Here is a 25,345-nt window from a genome sequence, read left to right on the forward strand (position 1 = left end):
CAAAAATTTGAATTTGATTTGTATTTTCCAATTTATGTTGATATTGATTTTGTTTAATGTTATTTCATTACTTAATTAAATTTGATGATATTAAATCTTAAATTTGATTTCTATTCTTATTATTAAATCTTAAATATTTATGAATACAAGAGACATGTCAGCTGATATAGTATCATATCACGGTGGAGATGGTGGTGGTCAAGACCCCACAGATCCTAGCAGGATACCCTCAACTTGCGAGTCAGGTTAATATCTAAATTTTAGTTATGTGATATATTATAATCGCAATCTGTTTAAATGTTTAAGATTTACTAATATTTTTATTTTTATGTATTAAACAAATTAATAGATCGTCCTGCAAGAAGGAGGGGACGTGGCCCTGCCAGTAATGTTAATATTGAAAAACGAAGGTGGGATGCTGGCAAACCACTTGAATTGCAACTTGATCCGGCGACAGACAAAGTGGTTGGTACTAAGCACCAAGCTTTTGTTCGTCAATTGAGTACTGAAGTTACATTACTATTGCCAGGACATTATTTAGATTTTAAAGATGTTCCTCAGCAATATAAAGACCAGGTCGTTCAAAAGATGAAGGTAAAAAAAAATATATAATTTTTTTTATATTATACATTTTAGTCTATAAAAATTTAAACTAACAATTTTTTTTTTAGTATTACTATAATATCGATGGGCATCCAGAACCTGAAAGAGTTATGGGAACTCTGTATACGGAGATGCGCAAAAGATATTCAGAGAGAAAGAATATTAGGCATTCTCATTTCCAAAAATATTATTCTGGAAATCCGAATGATTTGGATAGTGCTCTCAATGCTATTCCTGACTTGTGCTCGAAGGAGAGTTGGAAAGAAATCGTCGATTTGTTTCTGAGCCCAAAGTTTATAGTGCGATCCTCGCAGAACAAGAAAAATAGAAAGGAAATGAAGTATTTGTCGACGCAAGGCTCTAAATCAATGGCAGCGATCCGTAACGAATATGTAAGTAAAATACTTAACTTTATTTGATATTATTATATTATTAATTAAACTAACACTATTATTTTGTAGGATGAACCTGATGACCATGCTATTGATGCTTGGAAAGATACTCATATAAAAAAATCTACGAAGACTTGGGTTAGCAAAACTTGCAAAGAACTACATGTAAGTTAAAGTTTTTTCTTTCTTTATTGATCTTATATTATAGTAATATTGGTTTTTTAACATTTTCTTTTGGCAGGAACAAATGACCCAAGAGATGGAGAGACAAAATATTCAAAGTAGTCGGTCAGGTTCTGAATCTGCTTCTAGTGAAGGTTCTACTGCTAAATCAATACAGTATAAGGTTATGGATAAAGTTCTTGGCTCGAGGTCTGATTATCAAATAGGAGTGGGATACAAGCCTAAAGGCAAAGGGAAGAAATCAGCATCTAGCTCCACAAGTCGAAGTTCAAGCCAAACTCAGTCACAAGTTCCTACTAATGTGACTCCAGAGATGATGGGAGTTTTGGCTGAGATGTGGGTTAAGATGCGTGATAAGGTCGAGTCAGGAAATTTTCAGACTGATTCTTCCCTCCATGACCCACGCTATGAAAGTTTATTGCAGCAGTTCTTACCTTCTCAACAACAAGGTAGTACATCTAATCAAAGCCCGGGGACGTCGTCGATGCCACAGCAACCACAACAAAATTCTCCAAACATATCTGGTGGTTAAATTTCCAGATGGGTATGCCGCAAATATTTCAAGGAATGTCAACATAAGTGAAGGCAAGATTATTGGCTTAAAAGTCATGATTGCTATGTTTTGTTACAAAGACTATTGCCAGTTGGGTTGCGAGCATATGTGAAAAAAGATGTGCTACTTTCCATTTCTGAGCTCTCATTATTTTTTCGAAAGTTGTGTGCAAAATCATTACATGTTGAAGACTTGGATTCACTAGAACAAGGAATTGTAAAATGCTTATGTAAGCTTGAATTCATTTTTCCCCCCAGCATTTTTTGATGTCATGATCCAATTAGCAGTTCACTTACCTTCCGAGGCAAAGTTGGGCGATCCTGTACATACACGTTGGATGTATCCAGTTGAAAGGTAAAATAATATATTTTGAAGTGTGCATCTTATTTTAAAATTTAATATTTATTTTCCAAGTAATGAATCATAATCAGGTTCTTAGGTTTTTTGAAAAAATTAGCCAAGAATAAAGCACGACTAGAAGGTTCAATTGCTGAAGGATATGTTGCTAATGAGGCTTTAACATTTTGTTCAATGTATCTTCATGGGATTGAAACACGATTTAATCGTCCAGAACGTAATTGGGATCACGATGAAGTACGAAATAAATAAACATTATCAGTTTTTGATCAACCTACGAGACTATTTGGTAGAAAAGAATTACTCGAGTTACAACCTATGGAGTATAACAAGGTGCTTTGGTACATTTTAAATAATTATGCCGAGTTGCAACCTTATATTGAGTACGGCTTCTTTTCATCACATATATATTTTTTTTAGTTTCGAGATTTTTCATAAATAATTATATTAGGTCATTATTTAACAGTGAGCACAAACAATTATTGCAATCTAAAGGCATAGTAGACATCATTCAAGCTCAAGAATTAGAGTTTCCATCTTGGTTCAAAGAAAAAGTAACTAGTTTTTTTTTTATTATTTAAAATATTTAGACATAGTTAAATTAAGTATAAATTTACTAAAAGCTAATAGTTTAAATAATTTTACAGATAGTTGCATAATATAAATCATCTCCTTGTGAAATTAGTGAGTCAATGTTTGCTCTTGCAAATATGCCATATCGACGAATATTCTCATATAATGGATGTATAGCTAATGGTGTGTGGTATCACACAGAAAGTTGGGACATTGGACAAATCACTCAAAACTATGGTGTTTAGGTTGAGGGTGAACATGGTGGCAGTATGTGTGATTTTTATGGTGTCATAACACAAATTTTAGAAGTATCGTAGATATTAGACCACAAAGTGGTACTTTTTAAGTTTGAATGGTATGACACTGATACCAAAAAGAAAAGAAAACACCAACAATACCATATCACAAGCATAAATGTGAGCTCGAAATGTTATAAGGATGAACCTTTCATCCTTGTAGACCAAGCAAATCAAGTATTATATTTGCAAGATTACAAATTTGGTAGAAAATGGAGGTTGGTGAATAAGGTAAATCATCGCCACTTATGGGATATTCCATAAATAGTACTTAAAAGTGTAGGTGCACAAGAAGAGAATTCTAATAGTTGTACTGAAGCTTACCAAGAAGAGAGATCAAATGATATTGAAATAACATATGATGATACAAATGTTGAAATTCCTCTTCACCATGAAAACACAGAGATGATCGAGATTAACACATCAAATATTAATCTTGAAATAAATAATAGTGATCAAATTTTGAATGAAACTAATGTAATGGAAAGTGGTGATGATGATGTAGGGGATTATGAGACTGATGTAGAGGATATTGATGAGGAATTACAACATGGCGAATGTTCAAATACAGATGAAACTGATGAAAGCTCATAAGTAATTTATTTTATGTTATTTTATAACTTTTTATACTTTAAATTTTTATTTAGTAACACTTAAAATTTAGTTATTTAAATTTGTATAGGAAAATGGCACCAAAACGGTTTCCATTAGAGACCCCCAATACTACTTCATCAATCTAGGGTACTTCTGAACAACCATCGGAGATCCCCGCTACTACTCTGCCTCTACCTATTTCAAGAGTTAGTACTTATACTACAACACAACCAAGAGGAAGTACTGAAAATGAGCAACAAGATTTAGAACCTGTTGGTATGTTTTTTTTAATATTTAAATTTATGTAGCTTGCCTTAGTATATTTATCTAATGTTTTTATGAGATTTTTTTCCTTTTTAATAGCCCAACCCAAGAAAAGAACTCGTGGAACTAACAGGAGTAAAGGCATGAGCAAAATTGTTGTTGACACAATTTTTTTTTACCAATATCAGCTAGAGATGGAGTGTAACGCCCTAAACTCCAAGGACTGTTACGGTGTGCATTTTAAACAGTGCTAAACTCGCTAATCGAGTCATTTGGCCATAATCGTGTAACTAAGTATGATTAGCAGTTTAGGGTTAAATTTTTTGGTTAAGATATAACGTTTCACTAAAACGTTTACTGTATACATTGGGATCCCAAAAATATAATTTAAAGGTCAATTACAAGAAAATATTTACAACCAGTCGATCTAAGCGGCAAAATAGGGTTTAACCCTAGTTCCTCTTTCAACCCTTGGCCGTGGCGGTCGAGCAACTGCATATGTACACATCGTCACCTAAGCTCTTCAACTCAAGGATGGTCTAGCTTTTTTTTGCCTTTAACTGCACCACATAGCACCCGTGAGCCGAAACCCAGCAAGAAAACTCAATATGCTCATGAACAGTAATAGCATGTCATCAAATCATAATGTGCATGCCTAGCAATAATAGCCTTGACACACATGCAAGTAGGCACAAATAAATGTTTGTGGAGTCCTGCACTCTGAGTAGATGACTAGTAAGCCTCTCACTCTGAGATAGATGACTAGTAAGTCAATCTCAATCAGATGACTAGTAAGTCAATCTCGAAGGTCCCATACCCTCCTAGCCATGTGACGTGTAGGTCACCATAGTCTTTCTGACTCTGGCTCTAAGTAACTAGCCTTTAGACTAGACAAACACTTTTAGTTTTCATCGAACTTGAGGTTGGTCTGGCATTAATGCACATGATGAGTCATCTAATGCAGATGTTGATTAGATCTAATCTTTTATCGTCTCTGCGTTCATGACACTTATGTCGCTCCTGACTCTTAGGTCAGTAACATACGACCAGGGCTCAAAACTACTGTCGAACTTAACTAGTAAGTCATAGCTTCACAACTAGTTCTGACACCACTGCTGATTCTGACTAGTAAGTCAGTGTCATTCACAAGTAAGCAAGGTTTGATAAGCATTTGATATGCAATCAATGTCCACATTTAAACACTCAACATGCCTCAATAATAACCATGCATGTCACATATGGGGTGCAGCTTTCTTACCTTTGGTTTGAGCGAGAAATAACAAATGAATGATCCTTGAAAATGATCGATCCTTTAATCCCTTAGCGTTCACCTAGTCATAACCAAATACAATCTCCGATTAATGAAATCCACAATAATAGGGTCTTGACCTAAACCTCACTCCCGGGACCCCGAATTATACCCAAACGGTGAGTAGATTCGATCCCGGGACTTAGGAATTGAGACCCCGAGCTAAAAACCCTTATAAACACCCAAAACATGCATCAGAGAAAATAGGGTAGCGCTACAGTGCTGCCCCCCTTTGGGCGCTGTTGCGCTAGCACTAGGCAGATCACCCTGGTTTTTTCCCCTCCTTCGAATCCTCCATTTCCAACCGAAAAAAAAAGCTTCCAAACTTCTTTCAAACCCCCAAATGAACCCAAATACCATATACACAAGTCCTAGGCATCATAGCCCAAGTATCCTTTACCAAAAACTCCCATTGAAACTCAACTTTCAAACCAAAAACCCAACTGAAACTCAATGAGAAAACAGAGCAAGAACAAGAGATTCCATGGTTAAAAAATCACCTCAATCTCAGCTTAGAACCCTCTTTAATGGTAGAGCATAACCCAAAACCCTTAAGGCTTGGTTCCCTAGCTTGGTTCCTCAAAAGAAGCTTCAAAATCTAAAGAGAAATGGGAGAGAAATGATGCACGGGAGAAGGAAAGGATGATGCTCTGTTTTTTCTACAGCCTTCTAAGACTTAATGGCTGAAACATATCCTTTAGGGTGAAAAGACCTAACTGCCCTTATGCCTAAGTAAAAGCCTTAACATCCACCAAGGGCAAAATTGTCATCTCCCACCTATCTCGTTAATCATAATTAACACTCTCAAATTCCCGCTATTCCCAATATTCTCAAATGATAATAAATCATATCCCATTACCCTTTAATTTCCAGTAATTTTCTAATCCTCAAATCACCTCGAGACTTACCCCGAGGCCTGAAATTAACCCTGTTATGACCAGACCAAAAACTTGCATTCAAAGATCGTCTCATGTCGAATGACTCGAAAAAATCCACATATAATGTGGTATTATTCATAACTCACCCACATGTATGAAAATACACAATTACACCATCGACTGGCCAAATTACCAAAATGCCCTTATAATAGAATGTGGACCCATATGCATGCATTTATCATCATATAATAATATAATTCACATAAACATGCATATAATCATTCAATAGCATAATAAATCAATTATAGCCCTCCCGGCCTCCTAATCAAGTACCTAAATTGTAATGCCCCGAAATCCCTAATGCGGTTTAATGGCTGGATTAGTAGGCCAAGAGGGTCATAACTGTTTTATGCCATTAACTGATAATAAGCATGTTTATGTGAATTATATTATAATATGATGTTATATGCATGCATGTGGGTCCACATTTGATTATTATGGTGTTTTGGTAATTTGGCCCGTTGAGGGCATATTTGTGTATTTTGGTGCATATTGTGATTTATGAATGAGATCTCATTACTATGGGGATATATTTGAGCTATTCGACATGAGACAGTCTTATATTTCAAATTAGCGGTTTTGTCATAACATAGTCTTTTATTGGAATATTGAGTAATGAGAATGTTATTTGATGATAAATTGGGAGTTATTGAGATTAGGAGGAAATTCTGAGAGTTTTGACTGTAATGTCCCTGGGGTGTTTTCGGGACCCCGAGCACTATGTTTTATTTGAGGTTACTTAAGCTTGAAGTAGCTTGTCAGATAGAACGTACGTTAGAAAAACACTTTCTCTCTTCCCGTTAGTTCATTTTATCGTTCGATGCATTTTCGAAGAAATCTTGAGTTCTAGGAGTCGGAATCAAGCGAGGATCGAGGCATATCGACCTATGAAAGATTAGAAGCTTCTTGACTGAAGGATTTGACTAGAAACAACCCAATCAAAGCTAATCTAAGCTTTAAGTTTTGAGTTTTTAGAGTTTCTAGGTTTCGAATTGGATTTTGTGGATCTTTGAGTTTTTGGTTCGTTTGAGCCTCGGGATTTGATGGTTTTAGATCATTGGGAAGTTTGGGAACTTTGATTTTTGGATTTGGAAGTGTTTAGGTATGTTTTGGAGGGTTTGGGATGAAGAGGATCAAGTTTTTGGCTGGTTCTGGGTGGGGGGTCGCGGTCTTGTTCTTGGGTGCTGCGGCCCGAGCTCGAAGAAGCAGCTGGTGGGGTTTGGCCTGTGCTGGGCGCCACGGCCCTTGTTCCTGATATGGCTGGGGGCCGCGACTCAAGCTTCTAGGGTCATGGCTCTTGGGTGGTTTTGAGGCCGTTTGAGTGTTTTGACCTCGGGAACTTGGTTTTAGACCTCAAGATTGTTTTACTACCCGGATTAGTGGGGATTGATGTCCCGGAGGCTAGATCTTGGTTTGGGATCCTTTGTTATTCATTTTATTAATGTTATTCTATATTTGGTTATGACTAGGTGACCGCTAAAGGACTAAGAGTCAGACCGTTCTCAAGGGTCGTTCTTTTATTCATTCTTGCTCGAATCAGAGGTAAGAAAACTGCACCCCATATGTGACATGCATGGTTATTCATGAGGCATGTTGAATGTGTAAATGTGGACATGGATTGATTATGGAATGTTTAGCAAATCTCGCTCACTTGCGCATAGCATTGACTAATTAGTCAGAATTGGCAAAGGTGTTAGTATTAATTGTGAAGCTGTAACTTATTAGTCAAGTTCGGCAGTGGTACTGGGCATTGGTCACATAGTGCTGACTCATAAGTCAGGAACAACCTTAACGTGTTCAACGCAAGCCAACAAAGATTAGATCTAATCGACATCTGCATTAAACGACTCAGAAGAGCATTAATTTCGGACTGACCTCAAGTTCGATGAATACTATAAGCGTTTGTCTAGCCAAATGCTAGTACTTAGAGCCACAGTGACTATTTAGTCATATGGTTGTGGGTGCTGAGCCCCGTGTGACTTACCTAACAGTCATTCATCTGTTTAAGTTAGTGACTTACCCAGCAATCACTCATCTGTTTAAGCTAGTGACTTACCCAGTAGTCACTCATCTGTTTAAGCTAGTGACTTGCTTGTCAGTCACTCATTATGGTTTACCAGACCCTCAAGTGATATTCACTCATCTGCTCAGAACTATAAGCTCTGTGTGATTATAATAATTCTCATTTGTTAATATTTATATGCATTACTGTGTTTTTTTGTTGGGCTTTGGCTCATGGGTGCTATGTGGTACAGGTAAAGGGAAAAAAAAGTTCACCCAGCCTGGAGTGGAGAGCTTAGGTGGTGATGTGTACATATGCAGCCGCTTGACTACCACGGTCAAGAAGTTCTCAGAGGAACTAGGAGGTTTACCTTATTTTTGCGCGGGTTTGTAAATATATGAATTTACGATGAATATACAATAGTCAGCTAAAATATTAGATGATAAATCGACCTCTCCAACAAGGAAAATAAAATAGTGCTAGCTAGTTAGAACTCGTTAAATTACATAACTTACAATAATTCAATTAGTACGTATATTATATTAATACTCTTTGATGAATTTAACTAAGTTGGTAACTAAGCAAACATAATTATGGTTTTTTGAAAAATGCCTAACAACTAATTATATTATTTGGACATTTTGTTTTTGTTTCTCAAAATGTATAATTAATTAGAAACTCAAAAAACTGTAAACGTATGAACCAATGTTTCTTTTAATAGTATTTAGCATTGAAAGAATAATGCTAATTAATAAATACAAAATTAATTATCTCTAAAGAAACTAAGCACCTTTTGATATTTCCCTGTAAAAAACAAAGGGATCATGAGTAAATATCGACCCGCCACCAGCAATTAGTTGAAAATAATTTACACATGTACATATATATACACATAACTAGTTGATGGATCACATAAAAAAACATACTATCTGTTTGATATGAATATATCATATCCTATATATAAGTAACATCTTAAGATAGCTAACGTAAACATCAAATCAATAAACCCCCTCCTATCTTTTTCAGGAAAATAAAAACATAGAGACGAAAGATAAAATAACCAAAGACCAATAAAAGAGAAGCTCACTACGAACGCCTGGAATGGCCATCTATAAATACATGTTAAGCCGCCAAGATTTCTATAAAGAAACACATTAGAGCAAAGTACTTCAATTGACTACTTTCTGCTTTTAAAAAAAGAGTGATAATATTAAGATATGAAGACTCCTAGTTTCCTTTCAGCACTTGTTGTTGTAGCTTTGGCAACTCGTATTGCTTGCGCGTACGACCCCAGCCCTCTTCAGGACTTTTGCGTAGCAATCGATGATCCCAAACATATGCGTACGTAAATTTATAAGTCTATAACTTTGCATATTTCTAATTATCATCATTATCATACTTTTAAAGTTAATTGTTTTTCCTTTCTATGGCGATGTGTATGCCAGTGTTCGTGAACGGGAGGTTCTGCAAGAACCCGGAGCTGGTAAAGGCAGAGGACTTTTTCTTCTCAGGAATCAACATCCGGGCAACACGGACAACGCAGTCGGGTCCAACGTCACGGCCGTCTTCGTCGACAACCTACCAGGGCTTAACACACTAGCTAGGAGTATCCCTTGCGCGTATCGACTATGCCCCGTACGGACTGAACCCACCTCACATCCACCCTCGCGCCTCTGAAATCCTGTTCGTGGCAGAGGGAACACTGTACGTAGGGTTCGTTTCGTCGAACGGAGACGGGTACCGACTCTTCACCAAGGTTCTCTACAAAGGAGACGTCTTTGTGTTCCCCGTCGGAATGATTCACTTCCAGTTCAATATTGGAAATACTCCAGCCTTAGCTTTCGCCGGATTAGGAAGCCAGAATCCGGGAGTGATTACCATAGCTAATGCCGTGTTTGGATCCGACCCTCCCATCAACCCTGATGTTCTCGCTAAGGCATTCATGCTGGACAAGGATGTGGTTCAGTTTCTTCAGAAGCGGTTTGGGGCTTAATCGTCATCATCATCGTGTTCGTTTTAAATAATTATGACGAGCAAATAATAACCTACATCGACAGTTCAACTTGTGTCCATGGTGGACTAATTATGTAGCTCTGTCGACATAAATTAAATAAAACTAATGGTATTCAAGTTTATCTTATTATTGAATTATAAGCACATATTAAATTAAAATGCTACATGCACATACATTGATTTCTTGGTATTTCATGATAGTTAAGTAATCAGTAAAAAAAATTGAGAATTGCTGCTCAATATCACACATTCTGCTATTAGTGTAATTTAATATGGTTCCACTTATTTAAATTTAATAAATATTATTAGATATAACTATTGACAACTCATGTGATATTCGACATCTTAAAATGACAACAAATAATTTTGACATTGACCAAGAAAATTTATTGTAGAAATTTTCTCAAGTATAAGGTCCATATCCAACTACTTCATGTGATATACAGTTAGTACAAGTCGTACTAAAATATTTGTAATCTAAACTAAGATATGTACGACACAATATCAAATAGTGTTGGGTAACTTTGTCACTTAAAAATACCGTAAAAATATATATTTTCTAATCAATTTATAAAAAGTTCCAAATATTAGACCTATAAATGAATTTCTTTTAATTTTAGCATTTTGTGTTAATAAGATAAAATTTTCAGGTTTTACATAAGTTCAATATATATATGCAATATATTATGGAGAAGATCAAATCAGCTGAAATCTAATTACCAAAAATTGCTCTCTAGTGTGACTTGATCGATCATGATTATTTATTAAACTAATTGAAGTTCACTCATAATCGATCTCGACGCTACAGACGAATACTCTTCCACATCAAAAGCCATATTCTTCTTGGCATTGATCTCAAACCCCTCACTAATATTCTCCCCATCGATTAACACAAAAGCTTCTTCTCCATGTACGGCACCATCGCCGATCTGCAACTCATCGTCATTTAACCTGAGCGGAACAAAGAGCTGAATGAACAAGCAGATCAAACTAGTAACCACCACGTTTACGACGGTCACGAAGAGAATGCCTCCCAATTGAAGTCCGATCTGTCGAAACCCGGCCGAAGTTCGTCCGCTCTGTAGGCCGTACAATAGTCCGATGTATTTCTCCCAATCCGGAACCATGTAGAAGATTCGACAGAGCTTCGGCACTGCGAATAGCCCGGCGAGGATTCCTCCTAAGCTGCCGGCGATGGCGTGGGTGTGGAACATGGCCATCGGATCGTCCACGTGTCTCAAGATCTTTACCTTGTCGTGAAGCACCATCATCGTGTACCATGGAACGCTACCTGATATTACACCCATTATAATGGCTGCCCAACCTTGAACTACTCCTGCGTGTTCCAAAATGATTCACAAAAAAAGTTAATCCAACGATTGTGTCAAATCTTTATCTTTCTAAAAAAGTTCATTATAAAGTACCATAGTTATTGGCACGTTAAAGTGCTTATAACACATCTTGATATTAGATTAGATAGACATCATTTAAAAAAATTCAAAGTTAGGCGAGAATAATTTTAAAAAAAAAAAGTCATTTTGTGATCAGGAGACTCTTATAACAATAATAATATGTCAATTCATGAAGTATTAGACATTATTGGTGCCCTTAACAATAATGATCTATAAATATATCTTTTAGGGTTCAATATTCAAACACACATTATGCCACGAATATAATTAGTGTAATTTAATATAAAATCATACAATTAAAATTTAAAATAAATAAAATATGTAAGATTAATATTAATTAAATTATAAAAATGATCGAATGCCGCATCACGGAGTTTAACAACATCCCAATATTGTTTCCTAAATTTTTTATAATTAAAAGTAATAATTGTGTCATCAATCATGATAATTAGTTGCTAGTGCCCAACTACAAGAAGAAGGTTACATAATTAAAAACTTATTTTGGTGTTTAATTCTTAAATTACCTACGTCATTAAATTATTTTTATATTCTAGCCTTGTAAATTTTGATCTCAAACGTAATGATTAGCATTAGTAGTAATAATATAGAATTGTAATAAAATAAATAAGGAAAAATAAAATCTTTAGGAGTTTTTTAGATATCTGTACCAGCGGCGGGGGTGATGCAGACCAAGCCGGTGATCATTCCCTGTACGGCGCCAACGACCGACGGTTTGCCGGAGAAAAACGTGTCAAGGATGACCCACGTCAGCAAGCTAGTGGCAGCGCACACGTGGGTATTAAGGATGGCAAGAGATGCGTCCGTGCTTGCCACGTATGGATCTCCACCGTTGAATCCACTCCAGCCCATCCAAAGCAGGCCTGCGCCTGCAAGCATCAGAATGATGTTGTTTGGTGGTGGAAATCTTTCTCTGTCCTTTTCTGTTCTAGGCCCCACCTGACATGTTCACATTAATCATGCCACATCAGCTAGAGGGAAAATTTACCCAACTGATGATCAATATTAATTAATAGCTTAACGATTTTCATCTGTTAACTCATTGTATTTACTAATTATAAAAAATTATTTATTACATATTCCATGGTTTGGAGTTTATTAACAAACAAAAATTAATGATAATTTAGTGGATAACAATTAAGCTAGTCGTAGAAAGATATTATATTCCTGTAGGTGTGGTTATTACGTACCCAAAATGCAGCAGTGAAACCAGCTACACCAGAAGAGAGGTGAACAACAAAGCCACCGGCGTAATCAATAACCCCAAGCTTGGCCAACCACCCATCAGGGGACCATATACTAAAAGCCACCACAGTGTAAGAGAACGTAAGCCAAAGAGGCACAAACAACATCCATGCACGAAAGTTCATCCTTCCCAGTAGAGCACCGGCAACCAAAATCAACGTCAACCCTGCAAACATTCCCTGAAAGTACACCATCGTGGCCGTTGGAAACAACCCTAGAAACGCCTGCCCTAGTAGAAACTTCTCGTCCAAGGCAACCGCTGGCTTCCCCAAGAAAACGACAAGCTTCTCTCCAAACGACATGCGGAAACCCCACCCAACCCAGCACACTAAAACCGCGGCGAAGGCGTAGAAGGCCATGAAGGCCGAGTTTACCGCCCATTTCTTCTTCCCCATGCTTCCGTAGAGGATGACTAGGCCCGGAATGCTTTGGAGGCCTACGAGCGTGGCCGCCGTCAACTGCCACGCGTTGTCCCCCTTGTTCATCCACTCCGGGCTTGCCTCATCTGGAATGAGGTTCGCTGGAAGCTCCATTACTACTGTAAATGTGTTATTGATTTTATTATTTACAGAAAGATTAACAGAAGTGATGATCTATATAAATATAAACAGTTTTTGTTTTTTGTGAAAGTGTAAATATATATATATAGTGGTATTTATGAGGAGGTGAGTTTAATTAATGCGACACTGTGTAAGATTTTGCATGGCCATGGGCGTAAGTTGAGCCAAGACTAAGTTAATTTTAATTAAGTTAAATATGACAAAATGAAATGTTGGGGCCGGCTGCGTTGCCAATTATTATTTGGCTTCAACTTTTGAACTTTCTTATTTGACTGCTTATAATATAATATAATAGTCGATCAATATTTGAGCAACTCCACTGGGCGTTTCAATATAGTGTTCGACAAACAAATAATCAAATTTATAGTGAGGTTATAGGCTATAGCTCCTGCCTGTTGTAATATCTTTTGTATTATAGACAAATTTCTTTCATTAATAATAATGTAACTCACAAATTATTTAATATATGTGGTTAATTAGTGTAGACTAATATATTGTTGTTGTTTTATTTTTTCAACATTGAGAATGCTTCCAAATAATGGACTAAAGTAACAAAATGTTCATATTATAGAAAAATGTGGTCCAATATTATAAACGCCTCAAATATGTTCATTTTTATCCAAATTACTTTCATCTTTTCCCATGTAAAACAAAACGCATAAAAGAGACAAAAACTACGTGCTTTGTTCTTCACTCGATACACTACAAAAAAAACGTCCTATACCGAGAACATCGTACCGAGTACAAGTTCTAGGTATAGATCTTTTACACACCCGCCTCATTTACGCGGTTTTTTATCCTAGTTTGTGTACCGATGACCCTATACCGAGAACAGATTCTCGGTATAGGGTCTTTACCGAGGTCTTTACCGAGAACGTGTACTCGGTATAGTTAATTCAGACTCCCGCCTTTTTTACGCGGTTATTTCATTTTAGTTTGTGTACCGAGGACCCTATACCGAGAACATGTTCTCGGTATAGGGTCTTTATAATCTTCATCTTCCCCAAACAGAGAGCTCATTTCTCTGAAACGGAAAAACACCAAACCCCAATTTCTCCGCCCCCCATTTCTGTTTTCCTGGATTTCGGCCCCCACAAACTTTGTTTTTGGTCAAAGTTTCCCTTCCAAAGGTGATTTAAGTGGCTATAAGGCTTATTGAGGTAATGATTTACAAATATTTCAGTTTTTTTTTTTGTATAAATTGTTAAATTTTTTTTCAGTTTTGATTTTTTATAATGAGTTTTTCATGGTATTTTTTTCAGGTTTTGCATTGTATATCAGCGGTTTTAGAGGTATTTCACATTTTCTTTGTAATTTTTTGGTTTTATTTATATTTTTTGCATAAATATATTTAGGGTTTTATTTATAATTTGTTTAATATTGTTAATATATTGTTATTTGTTATATTATATATATAATTTCTGATTATGTAATTAAAATAGGTAAAAATAATAATTTGTGATGAAAATTAGTTAAAAATTTAGTGATATCCAATTTAGAGGAAATAATATATTGTGTAGTATTTTTGTAAAATACATATATAGTTTTAAGATTTAGTTAGTTTAATCCTATGATAAATAATTAATTTATTAGTATGAAAATTTATTATTTAATAATTTATTTTTTAGGTATATAATTTGACTTTTAGTTATAAATATATGTTTATATGAAAATTTAATATTTGATTGTTTGTTTTTTAGATTGAGTTAAATAATTTTAGTTTTAGATTATTAGATTTGGTTAATAAATTTTGATTATTAGAGTGAGTTTTGTTTATTTAATTTGAATTTTGTTGTTGTTGTTAATTTTTTTATTCTTAGTGTTGATGAATATTGATGCTTTGTTTTTGTTGTTAATTTTTAGTAGAATTATGATATTTTAAATAGAAAATTGAATAATTAATAAAATTTAGAGTAATAATTATAAATTATATAGTCATTTACAATGTATTTGTATTGCTTTGTGTATGTTCTGCGACTGGATATTTTTTTATGTATTATTTGCAGGTTTTTAAATTTTGGGATATATGAAAATACAGCCGTTATGCTGCCCAATTTTTTTTAGAATTAAAAATACTCAATAAAATTTATAATTTAAGAAATAGTGAATTGATAAGTTGTATAACATATTTTTAATCATGATTAAATCAAATTAACAATAACATTATGCAACCAAATTTTAATAAAAATAAACATTAATCCTGAAATTTTATTTAAATAAGTAATAAATCTTAAAGTAATTCTAACGATTTATTCATTTTATATATATATATATATTTATGAAATTGTATAATGATATTTTGTAATTTTTGTTTGAAGGTTGGGTATTCGGTTTTTGTTGGACTAAAGAGATTGCTAGCAAGATATTGAAGGCATTGGTAAGTTTTTTTAAATTTTTCTGTATTTTTTAAAAAAAAAATTTCAATTTTTGAATAATTTATGTTTTTTTATATAAATAATATAATATTAATTTTAATAAAAATATGAAATTATTATATTAGATAGAATGTATTTATTTTTAGGTTTTCAAAATATGTATTAGTAAAAATGATATTAGGAATTGGAAAATTGTTATATGATTGATTAGTATTTTTTTTAAAATAAATTCTATGTTGTTTTGGTGAATTTTATGTGTATTAAACATATTAGTAAACATATTTAATATTTTTTTAGAATTGTAAAATTTAGAGATATTGTGAATATTAGTAGAAGTACTCAATAAAATTTCTAATTTAATAAATAGTGAATTGATAAGTAAAATAATATATTTTAAAATTAAGATTAAAAAAATTAACATTAACATTATGCAACTAAATTTTAATAAATCTTAGAAATTTTGTTTAAATTAATCAAACTATTCAATAAAGCATAAGTAAAATATGTAATTTAATAAATACTAAATTAATATGTAAAAAAATAATATGTGTTAGTTCTGATTAAATAAAATTAACAAATATATTATTAGAAAACCATTATTAAAATTAAAATTAAAATTAAAAAAATTAAATTTAATATTTCTTAGTTTTAATCATTATTAAAATTAAAATTTTAAAAATATGTTTTTAATATTATTTGTTAGTTGTTTTTAATTTTTCTGTATTTTTTTTAATATTTTTTTTCAATTTTTGAATAATTTATTTATTTTATATAAATAATATATTTTAAAATTAAGATTAAAAAAAATTAACATTAACATTATGCAACTAAATTTTAATAAAAATAAAAATTAATCCTAAAGTAGTTAAATAAATTTTAAACAAATTTTAGAAATTTTGTTTAAATTAATCAAACTATTCAATAAAGCATAAGTAAAATATGTAATTTAATAAATACTAAATTAATATGTCAAATTTAAATAAGTTTAATAATATTTACACTGAAATATATTATAGTTAGATATCATAAAACAACATAATTAACTTCAAAAAGCATAAGACATTAAAAAAAACATATTTAATTATATTTGCTTTTTTCTTTGGTAATAAGAAATTATTACCAAAGATATAATAGTGTTATTATCACATAGTGATAATATTATATTTTTTTAGTGTTCATCACAAGAAGCCTTAGACCCGTTTAGAGAGGGTGAGTCATTGAAGACTCTTACATTTGCCTCTCTCTGAATTAGGACACACACAAATTGATTGTAAGTTTGATGATTAGTGTTACGTGCAGTGCTACATTCATACAATGTCGATCGACAAGAGTTGGATTAATTTGACAGATCGATTATCCGATGAGTATGAGGCTGGTGTGATGGATTTTCTCCAGAGAGCCCGGCAGTGCGTTGACTCAAGGGGATTGGTGAAATGTCCGTGTAGGAGGTGTGTCAACGTTGAATTTCAGACGATTGATGTATTAGAAAATCATCTTTTTGTAAATGGTTTTCTACGGAAATATACCAATTGGCATTGGCATGGAAAGGATGAAATAATACCAATGAGAGCTCGGATAGATCAAAATGATGAAGATGAAATGATGGATGTTCTCACTGATCTTATGCAAAATGACAATGACGAACAAGCGGAGAATGAGCGCGGTCAAGAGATACCTACAACTGACTACAGGAGTGGGCAACATTATAACGATTTGTTTGCTGAGATCGAGGCTCCATTATTCCCCGGGTGTCAAAATTACACTTCATTGAATTTCCTAGTGAAGTTAATGCATTTCAAAGTGTTGGGAAAAATTCCCAACAAAATATTTGATGGAATGCTGGAGTTGTTACATGATGCATTTCCAGCCCCAAATAAGCTTCCAAAATCGCACTATGCAGCGAAAAGGTTGTTGCGGAAACTTGGATTGGGCTACGAGTAAATCCATGTCTGCAAGCATGATTGCGCACTGTTTTGGAAAGAACATGCTGGAAAAAGCAAATGTCCTGTTTGTGGAGAGGATCGATGGGTGGACAAGAACACCAAGGGAAAGAAAGTGCCTCATAAAGTGATGCGTTATTTTCCTTTAACCCCTAGGTTAATGCGAAAATATGCATCGAGGCACATTGCTCAACATATGAGATGGCATCACGAGCAACGTATAAAAAAAGATGGTGTATTGCGTCATCCTGCTGATGGGAAAGCTTGGAAGGACTTTGACCGAAATAATCCAACATTTGCAATGGAACACAGGAATGTGCGGCTTGGATTGGCTGCAGATGGATTCAATCCCTTTGGTAATATGAGTCTGTCTTATAGTATGTGGCCAGTAGTGTTGACGACATATAACTTGCCACCATGGTTGTGCATGAGAGAAACTAATTTCATGTTGAGTTTATTAATTCCGGGACCTCATTCGCCAGGAAAAGATTTTGATGTTTTCTTAAGACCATTGATTGATGAGTTAAAAGAATTATGGGTGACTGGTGTACAGACTCGAGATGCAGTCGATGGCAGTTTCTTCACTCTTCGGGCAGCTTTGATGTGGACTATAAACGATTACCCAGCAAGGAGTAGCCTTTCTGGATGGACTGCTCAAGGTTATCATGCTTGCTCTACTTGCAATGTGGCAACACCATCTATTCGTTTACAAAAGAAGGTTGCTTTTTATGGTCATAGACATTTTTTACCAATCAAACATGCCATTAGAAGGGACAAGAAGACATATGGTGTCGTTGAAAAGAGATTACCACCACAGCCATTAACCATGCAAGAAATGTTCACACAAATGAGTTTTATACCTGATTCTCTTCCTGGTAAGCATGTCAGTTATGGCGGCCAAAAAAGAAAGCGTACAAAAGAGCAAGTTGGTTGGCGGAAAAAAAGTATATTTTTTGAGCTCCCATATTGGGCCAACATAATGTACTTATTACGGCCAGTTGGAAGAAGTTTTAGTGATGTCTTATCTTTCTGGTTGTTCTGTTGTATTATTTAAGTGCAAATGGTTTGACACTAATCGGTCTTCAGGATTAAAGTTTGAGCAAAACATAACGAGTATCAAAACCAGTTCGGAGGCCTTCAAAGATGATAAATTTATCTTAGCAACTCAGGCTAACCAAGTTTTCTACATTGAAGACCTTATAAATAAATCTCATTGGAAAGTCGTCCAAGAAGTGCATCACAGAAATGTGTGGGACATCCCACTAGTTGAAGAACAAGCGGAGGATGTAGAAGTAGATGTTATGCACGACACTAGTTCCTCTAATTTCCAATTATTCGTTGATCTTGGACCGTTGCCACAAATCAGCTTTGAACGTACGGGGGCTCCATTACAATTTGTTGAGATAGATAATGTTGCAATTGAGGAGGAGAGGGAGGAGGAAATGGAAGAAGAAGAGGAGGAGGAGGAAGAGGAAGTGGAGGAGGAGGAGGAGGATGTTGAATATGAAGATGATGAAGAGGAAGATGAACACATAGAAACCAATGATGATAGTGAAGATTATTATAGTGATAATTAAGTGGTAATTTTATAATATGTTGAAGTAATTATTTTTAACAATAAATAATTTTATATTGTCATTTTTAACTGATAAATGTAATTTTAATATCGATTAATTTGACAGATATGGCTGATGTTATTGCTCAATCTCACGGGGGTGATGGTGGAGGATGCGATCCTCCACGTGGACCGGCAGATATCCCAGCTGATTGTGAACGAGGTAATATTTTACACATTGATATACTCCTTAAAATTTAACAATTAATCCATATTAATTTTAAAATATTGAATTTGCATACAATAGCGCCTCCAAGTAAACGTGGACGCCATAAGGGATTGAACACGCGGGAAAAGAGGGAACAGTTGGGGCGTCCTCTCCCTCTCGAGTGGGATGTGCGGGGGAGAACATATAAAGAGATCGGAGAGTACAGCTCAAATTTCTCAAGAGAGCTCGGATTACTTGTTCGACAGTACACAGATCCGGACTGTCCTCAATGGTCAAAAGTACCAAATGCCTCGAAAGAAAGAATACTTGCACATTTGGAAGTAAGTAGTTTATGTATTTTTATGTTAATTCTCATTTTATGTTATATATGATATTTACTAATAAATGTTTGTAAATTAGGATGATTTGTTTGATATTGGGCGTACTAGATATGGAGAAGGGCATATGCCTGGGATCTTGAGAGGCATTGATACTTCGTGTGCTAAAAAGTATTCTGACTGGAAGTACGATATTAAAGGGCACTTAACGATTAATGGGCCACAAAATCGTTATGGTGGTTGCACGGATACGCAGTGGCAAAAAGCAATTGATTTTTTCCGTCGCCCAGAAATTACGGTATTAATTTCTTGCTAAACTTAACTATCTTAATTAAATATATTACTAACGATAACTTTTTGCAGAAACGTTCTGTGGTCAACAAGGAAAATAGAAAGAAACTGAAAGAGCTTAGCTATGGAGGTTCTCAGTCAATCCCAGCCTTACGCTATAAAAAGGTTAGTTAATTAATTATTTTTTAGTTTATTTTTCTTATTTACGTTTAATTTTTAATTTTATAAAAATATATGTACGTGACAGCGCAATTTAGAGACTGAGCAACTTGAGTCCATCCTGGATAGCTGGATGGATACTCACCATAAATCAGGCACAGGGTGGGTGACAGAGACAGCAAAAAATACTTGGGTACGTTAAGTTTTTTTAAACATTTTTCAAATTTTTAATTGTTTCAAAATTTTAATTACATTATACATTGTATCACAGGAGGAATTGCGTGCATACCGCGACACACAGCAGACACAGGCAACTGATACTGAGAGTTCCACACCAGTTTCGAGTGCGCCTGAAGATGAAGACATATCTTTGGTACAAAATGTCTTCGGAAAACGACGGGGCCACCAGAAAGGATATGGACGTATCCTTAACATAAGGGATCGAACTCCATTTGATTTTCGTCCTTCACAAACTAGAGATGAAGAGTTGTCTGAGATGAGAGAGCGTCTTCGACAGTTAGAGGAGCATGTCCGGACTCATTGTATCACCCCGGGATCTCAATCTGCCCCACCACCACCACCCGATGATCCTGATGTTGGAGCACCGACTCAGTAGGACTTATGTATGAATTTTATTACAATTGACTATTACATTATCATGTTTAAGACAAGTCTTTATTTTAATTCAACGAATACACTCTTATGTTTTTATTTATATTTTTAATATAAGTGTTTTAATTTTATTCTATTTTCTTATATTTAATTCAAAATAAATAAATAAGGGAATAACAAATATAAAAAAAATTGGGGACAAGTCTATACCGAGGACAATGTCCTCGGTATATACCACCAAGATGTCGGTATATACCAGTACGATGAGAAATTGGGGTTTGTTGTACTGAGGACATTTGTCACTTTCTACCGAGGACATTATCCTCGGTAAAACTTATACCGAGAACATTTTTAATGTCGTCGGTAGAAGTTTTGTTTTACCGACGCGGCTGTACCGACAACTTTATACCGACGACATTGTCTCGGTAGAAGATATACCGAGGACATTTCGGCTTATACCGAGGACATTTGTTCTCGGTATAGGCCCTGATTTTTGTAGTGATATTATCCTTATATCAATATTCTTCTTTAATTTGACGAGAGATTCTTCTCCGTTGTAATTGTTCTTTACTCTCTGTGATATACATCTATAGTTTTGTTTTTTATTTTATATGTTTGAAATTTTATTAATATTGGCTATTGAAAAATTAATTAGGAGTATATATGTAGAGGCTTGTCACGATCCGAAATGTGTGTGATGACTTTAATTGAATTAATTTTATATGGAAATAATAGGATTATTAAAATAATTACTCATCGCCACTTCCCTAAAGAAAATAAATAAAAATTAAATGGCCTTTAAAATACCAAAATTTGCACTTTTATATCCAATTTTTTTGGTAGTAAATATAGCTAATGTCTTCAAAATAATACACTTTTATACTCAAATTTTTTTTATTTGCAGTAAATAAAAAACTTGCATTGAAGAGGATTGTCTTCAAAATAGATATATTTTTTGTGTGTGTGGAGTTTTTTTTTATATACTTGGATCTTCTTCTTGAAGGATGTGCTACATTTGTAACGTGTTAAGATAATAAGAAGATATTAATCGAAAAATAATTTGTATATTGAGATATAAAGTAAATTATATTCCTGACTCGCATGATGTAGTTACTCGAGTGGGATCTAGATGGATCACCACACTTGCATGAGATCGAAACAATAGTAGTAGACATAACACCATAATCTATGTAATTATTAAATTATAGACAACACCAAATATAAAGAAATATATTTTATTCATAAAATAAGATAATGTGAAAGTAAAAAAAAAAAGGAAAGTCCATGTGAAAGTACAAGGAACTATTCAGAATTACCACAGCAGGATGATAGTCATCAATAACATATCATCATTATGAATACTTCTTACAGAGGCGAGGATAACCACAAAATGTTGAGGACAATGAATCATGAACGTTGACTATAAAGTAAGAATAGAGATGGGAGATAGTATTAGAATAAAGCTCTCGGTTATTTGTATTTCACTCAATATCAGTACAAGAAGAGAGTTAGCCATATATATATATATATATATATAGAGGCTAACAAGAGTTTGTTTTAGACAAGAGACTGTTACAACAGAAAATGTATAAAACTGTTACAATAACTAATTAACCAATAATGGTTATAACTCTAAAACTCCCCCTCAAGATGAAGTGTAGAGATTTCTGACACTCATCTTGGATAACAATTCCCTGAAGTGAGTTGGAAATAGAGCTTTTGTGAGAAGATCAGCAATGTTATTTTTGGATGGAACATGAATGAACTTGATGGAGCCATTGTGAACTTTCTCTCGGACAATGTGACAGTCTATTTCAACATGCTTTGTACGCTCGTGAAAGACAGGATTTTCGGAGATGTGAATGGCAGCGTTGTTATCGCAAAAGAGAATGGCGGGCTGTTTGTGATGAATGCCGAAGTCTTGGAGAATATTGAGTAACCAAGTGAGCTCACATGTTGCGTTTGCCATGGCCCTGTATTCGGCTTCAGCTGAAGATCTAGATACTGTGACTTGTTTTTTTGATTTCCAGGAAATAAGAGATTTACCAAGAAATATGCAATAGCCTGTGACAGACCGTCTAGTATCTAAACAAGAACCCCAATCAACATCTGAAAAAACTTTAAGATGGAGATCATGAGCAGTAAAATTGGATTCAGCATAAGCAGTTAATTGAGGCTGACTATTTGATGGGAAGAAAAGGCCTTGACCAGGACTTCCTTTCAAATATTGGAGAATCTTTTGGGCAGCCTTTAGATGAGGTAATCTAGGCAAAGATAAAAATTGACTCAACCGATTAACAGCAAAGGATATATCAGGCCGTGTAATGGTAAGATAAATCAACTTGCCAATTAAGCTTCTGTATGATGTAGGATCGGTAAGGGCATCTCCTTCATCTTTGCTTAACTTTAGATTAGGCTCCATAGGTGTGGATGAAGCTTTAGTGCCAAGATATCCTGTATCACTTAAGAGCTGTAAGAGAAAGGGTCTTTGAGAAACAGAAATGCCAGAGTTAGATCTGCCTATTTCAAGACCAAGAAAAAAACGAAGAGGACCAAGGTCTTTTAATTTGTATTTTGAGTCTAGGTGAATTTTGAAGTCATGAATAGCTTGATCATTGTTAGTGGCGATGACAATGCCATCAACATAGATCAAAATTGCTATAAAAACACCTGACATATTTTTAATGAAAAGAGAATGATCTGAATGTGATTGTTTGAAGCCATCTTCAATTAAAGTGGAGATGAGTTTAGCATACCACTGTCGAGAGGCTTGTTTTAGGCCATATAGGCTTTTGTTTAATTTACATACCGGATTAGGAGGAAGATTCACCTTAGGTATATATCCTTGGGGAATATTCATATAAATTTCCTCTTCTAAATCACCATGTAAAAAAGCATTATTAATATCCATTTGATGTAAAGACCAATTAAAAGTGGCAGCAAGAGCTATAAGAAGTTTTAAAGTATTGAATTTTGCAACAGGAGCAAAAGTGTCAATGTAGTCAATACCTTGTTGTTGCGTATATCCTTTTGCAACGAGTCTAGCTTTATATCTGTCTATGGCTCCATTGGGTTGATGTTTTATTTTATAATCCCATTTGCTTCCAATGGTATGTTTGCCGTGAGGAAGAGAAACTATTTGCCAAGTATTATTAAGCTCAAGGGCAGTAAGTTCGTCCATCATAGCTTGTTGCCATTCAGGCTTGGTAGAAGCTTTGGCATACGTAGAGGGTTCTGTAGTAGTATGAGCAGTAAGAATGGCTGCACGAAAAGAAGGAGAAAATCTGTCATAAGAGAGATATTTATGTATTGGATGAGCAGTAGATGAAGTAGAAACACTATGAGTACAGATATAGTCATTTAAATGACTTGGTCGAGTAGTAAGACGGCCAGATTTTGTGTGTACAGGTAAAGCTTGTGAAGTGTCATCCTGCTGGGAAGGATTATTGTTGGCCAGAGGAGATGAAGCGGAAGGCATGAGAGGAGGCCTGTATGAAACAGATTCTGATTTTGGCAGCAAGGAGTTATGAAAAAAATTGGTGATATCAACATTATGGTTAGACTTATATAGAGGAAAAATATCCTCATGGAAAATAACATCTCGTGAATGGTGAACTTGTTTTGTTTCAATATCAAGAAGAGTGTAAGCTTTCATACCTGTAGGAAACCCAATGAAGATGCAAGCTTGAGATCGAGGGGTGAATTTATGTCTTTTGCTGTCAAGAGTAGACATATATGCAAGACAACCAAAACTTCGAAGGTGTGTATAGTTAGGAACTTTATTATGAAGTAATTCAAATGGAGTTTTGAATTTTAAAAAAAAAAAGATGGTGTCCTGTTAATGAGATATGCAGCTGTAATGACAGTATAATTCCAATATGATAGTGGAAGATTTGATTGAAAAGCCAGGGCACGAGCTACATTCAAAATATGTTGGTGCTTTCTTTCTACTACTGAGTTTTGTTGAGGTCTATCAACACATGAATGGTAATGTTGAATTCCCTTAGTAGCATAAAAAGATGTCAAATTGAATTCCTTAGCATTATCAGAACGAATGGCTTTAATTGTAGTAGAAAACTGAGTGGAAATAAATGCAAAAAAAGCTGGAATTATTGTTTGAACACCATATTTTAATTTTAACATATAAAGCCATGTAAATCTAGTATGATCATCAACAATGGTGAGAAAATATCTATACCCTTCAGTAGTAGTGACTTGAAATGGACCCCAAATATCAATGTGAATTAAAGCAAAGGGAGTATCAGATATATTGTTATTGCAAATAAATGGCAGTCTCTTTTGTTTAGCAAAATGATAGATTGAGCAATGCCTATCATAAGATTTATCAGTAGAAAAACTCAAACTTTTATTGATGTTATTAGAGATTAACATTGAAGGATGACCTAGGCGATTATGCCATAGGTTTCCATTAGTACATACAGAATTATTGGAAAAAACATTAGAACAAGAGGAAATTAATGACTTGTCTTGAGCAATTATATAGAGATTGCCAACTCGATTAGCCATCCCAATCTTGGAAATCCGAGTATGATCC

General features: G+C 34.5%; 3 protein-coding genes and 1 pseudogene across 3 annotated transcripts; 3 read left to right on the plus strand and 1 right to left on the minus strand.

Moving 5' to 3' along the window:
- Positions 1-587: 587 nt before the first annotated feature.
- On the plus strand, positions 588-3,551 carry LOC133791402 (uncharacterized). The gene is made up of 6 exons (XM_062229331.1): positions 588-995; positions 1,065-1,160; positions 1,237-1,705; positions 1,989-2,085; positions 2,163-2,305; positions 3,241-3,551. Exons 1-6 carry the CDS (start codon positions 714-716, stop codon positions 3,549-3,551), a joined length of 1,398 nt encoding a protein of 465 aa, XP_062085315.1. The 5' UTR covers positions 588-713.
- A 5,730-nt stretch (positions 3,552-9,281) lies between these two features.
- On the plus strand, positions 9,282-10,175 carry LOC133791403 (germin-like protein subfamily 1 member 13; annotated as a pseudogene).
- Positions 10,176-10,819: 644 nt separating this feature from the next.
- Positions 10,820-13,303, minus strand: LOC133789473 (ammonium transporter 2 member 4-like). Its single transcript, XM_062227324.1, has 3 exons — positions 12,698-13,303; positions 12,158-12,446; positions 10,820-11,413 (listed from the first exon to the last, which is right to left on the minus strand). Exons 1-3 carry the CDS (start codon positions 13,283-13,285, stop codon positions 10,842-10,844), a joined length of 1,449 nt encoding a protein of 482 aa, XP_062083308.1. The 5' UTR covers positions 13,286-13,303; the 3' UTR covers positions 10,820-10,841.
- A 5,968-nt stretch (positions 13,304-19,271) lies between these two features.
- Positions 19,272-22,302, plus strand: LOC133791404 (uncharacterized). Its single transcript, XM_062229333.1, has 4 exons — positions 19,272-20,026; positions 20,092-20,184; positions 20,450-20,504; positions 22,286-22,302. Exons 1-4 carry the CDS (start codon positions 19,856-19,858, stop codon positions 22,300-22,302), a joined length of 336 nt encoding a protein of 111 aa, XP_062085317.1. The 5' UTR covers positions 19,272-19,855.
- The last annotated feature ends 3,043 nt before the right edge of the window (positions 22,303-25,345 follow it).

The sequence above is a fragment of the Humulus lupulus genome, chromosome 7 (genome assembly GCF_963169125.1).
Source record: "Humulus lupulus chromosome 7, drHumLupu1.1, whole genome shotgun sequence".
Taxonomy (NCBI): domain Eukaryota; kingdom Viridiplantae; phylum Streptophyta; class Magnoliopsida; order Rosales; family Cannabaceae; genus Humulus; species Humulus lupulus.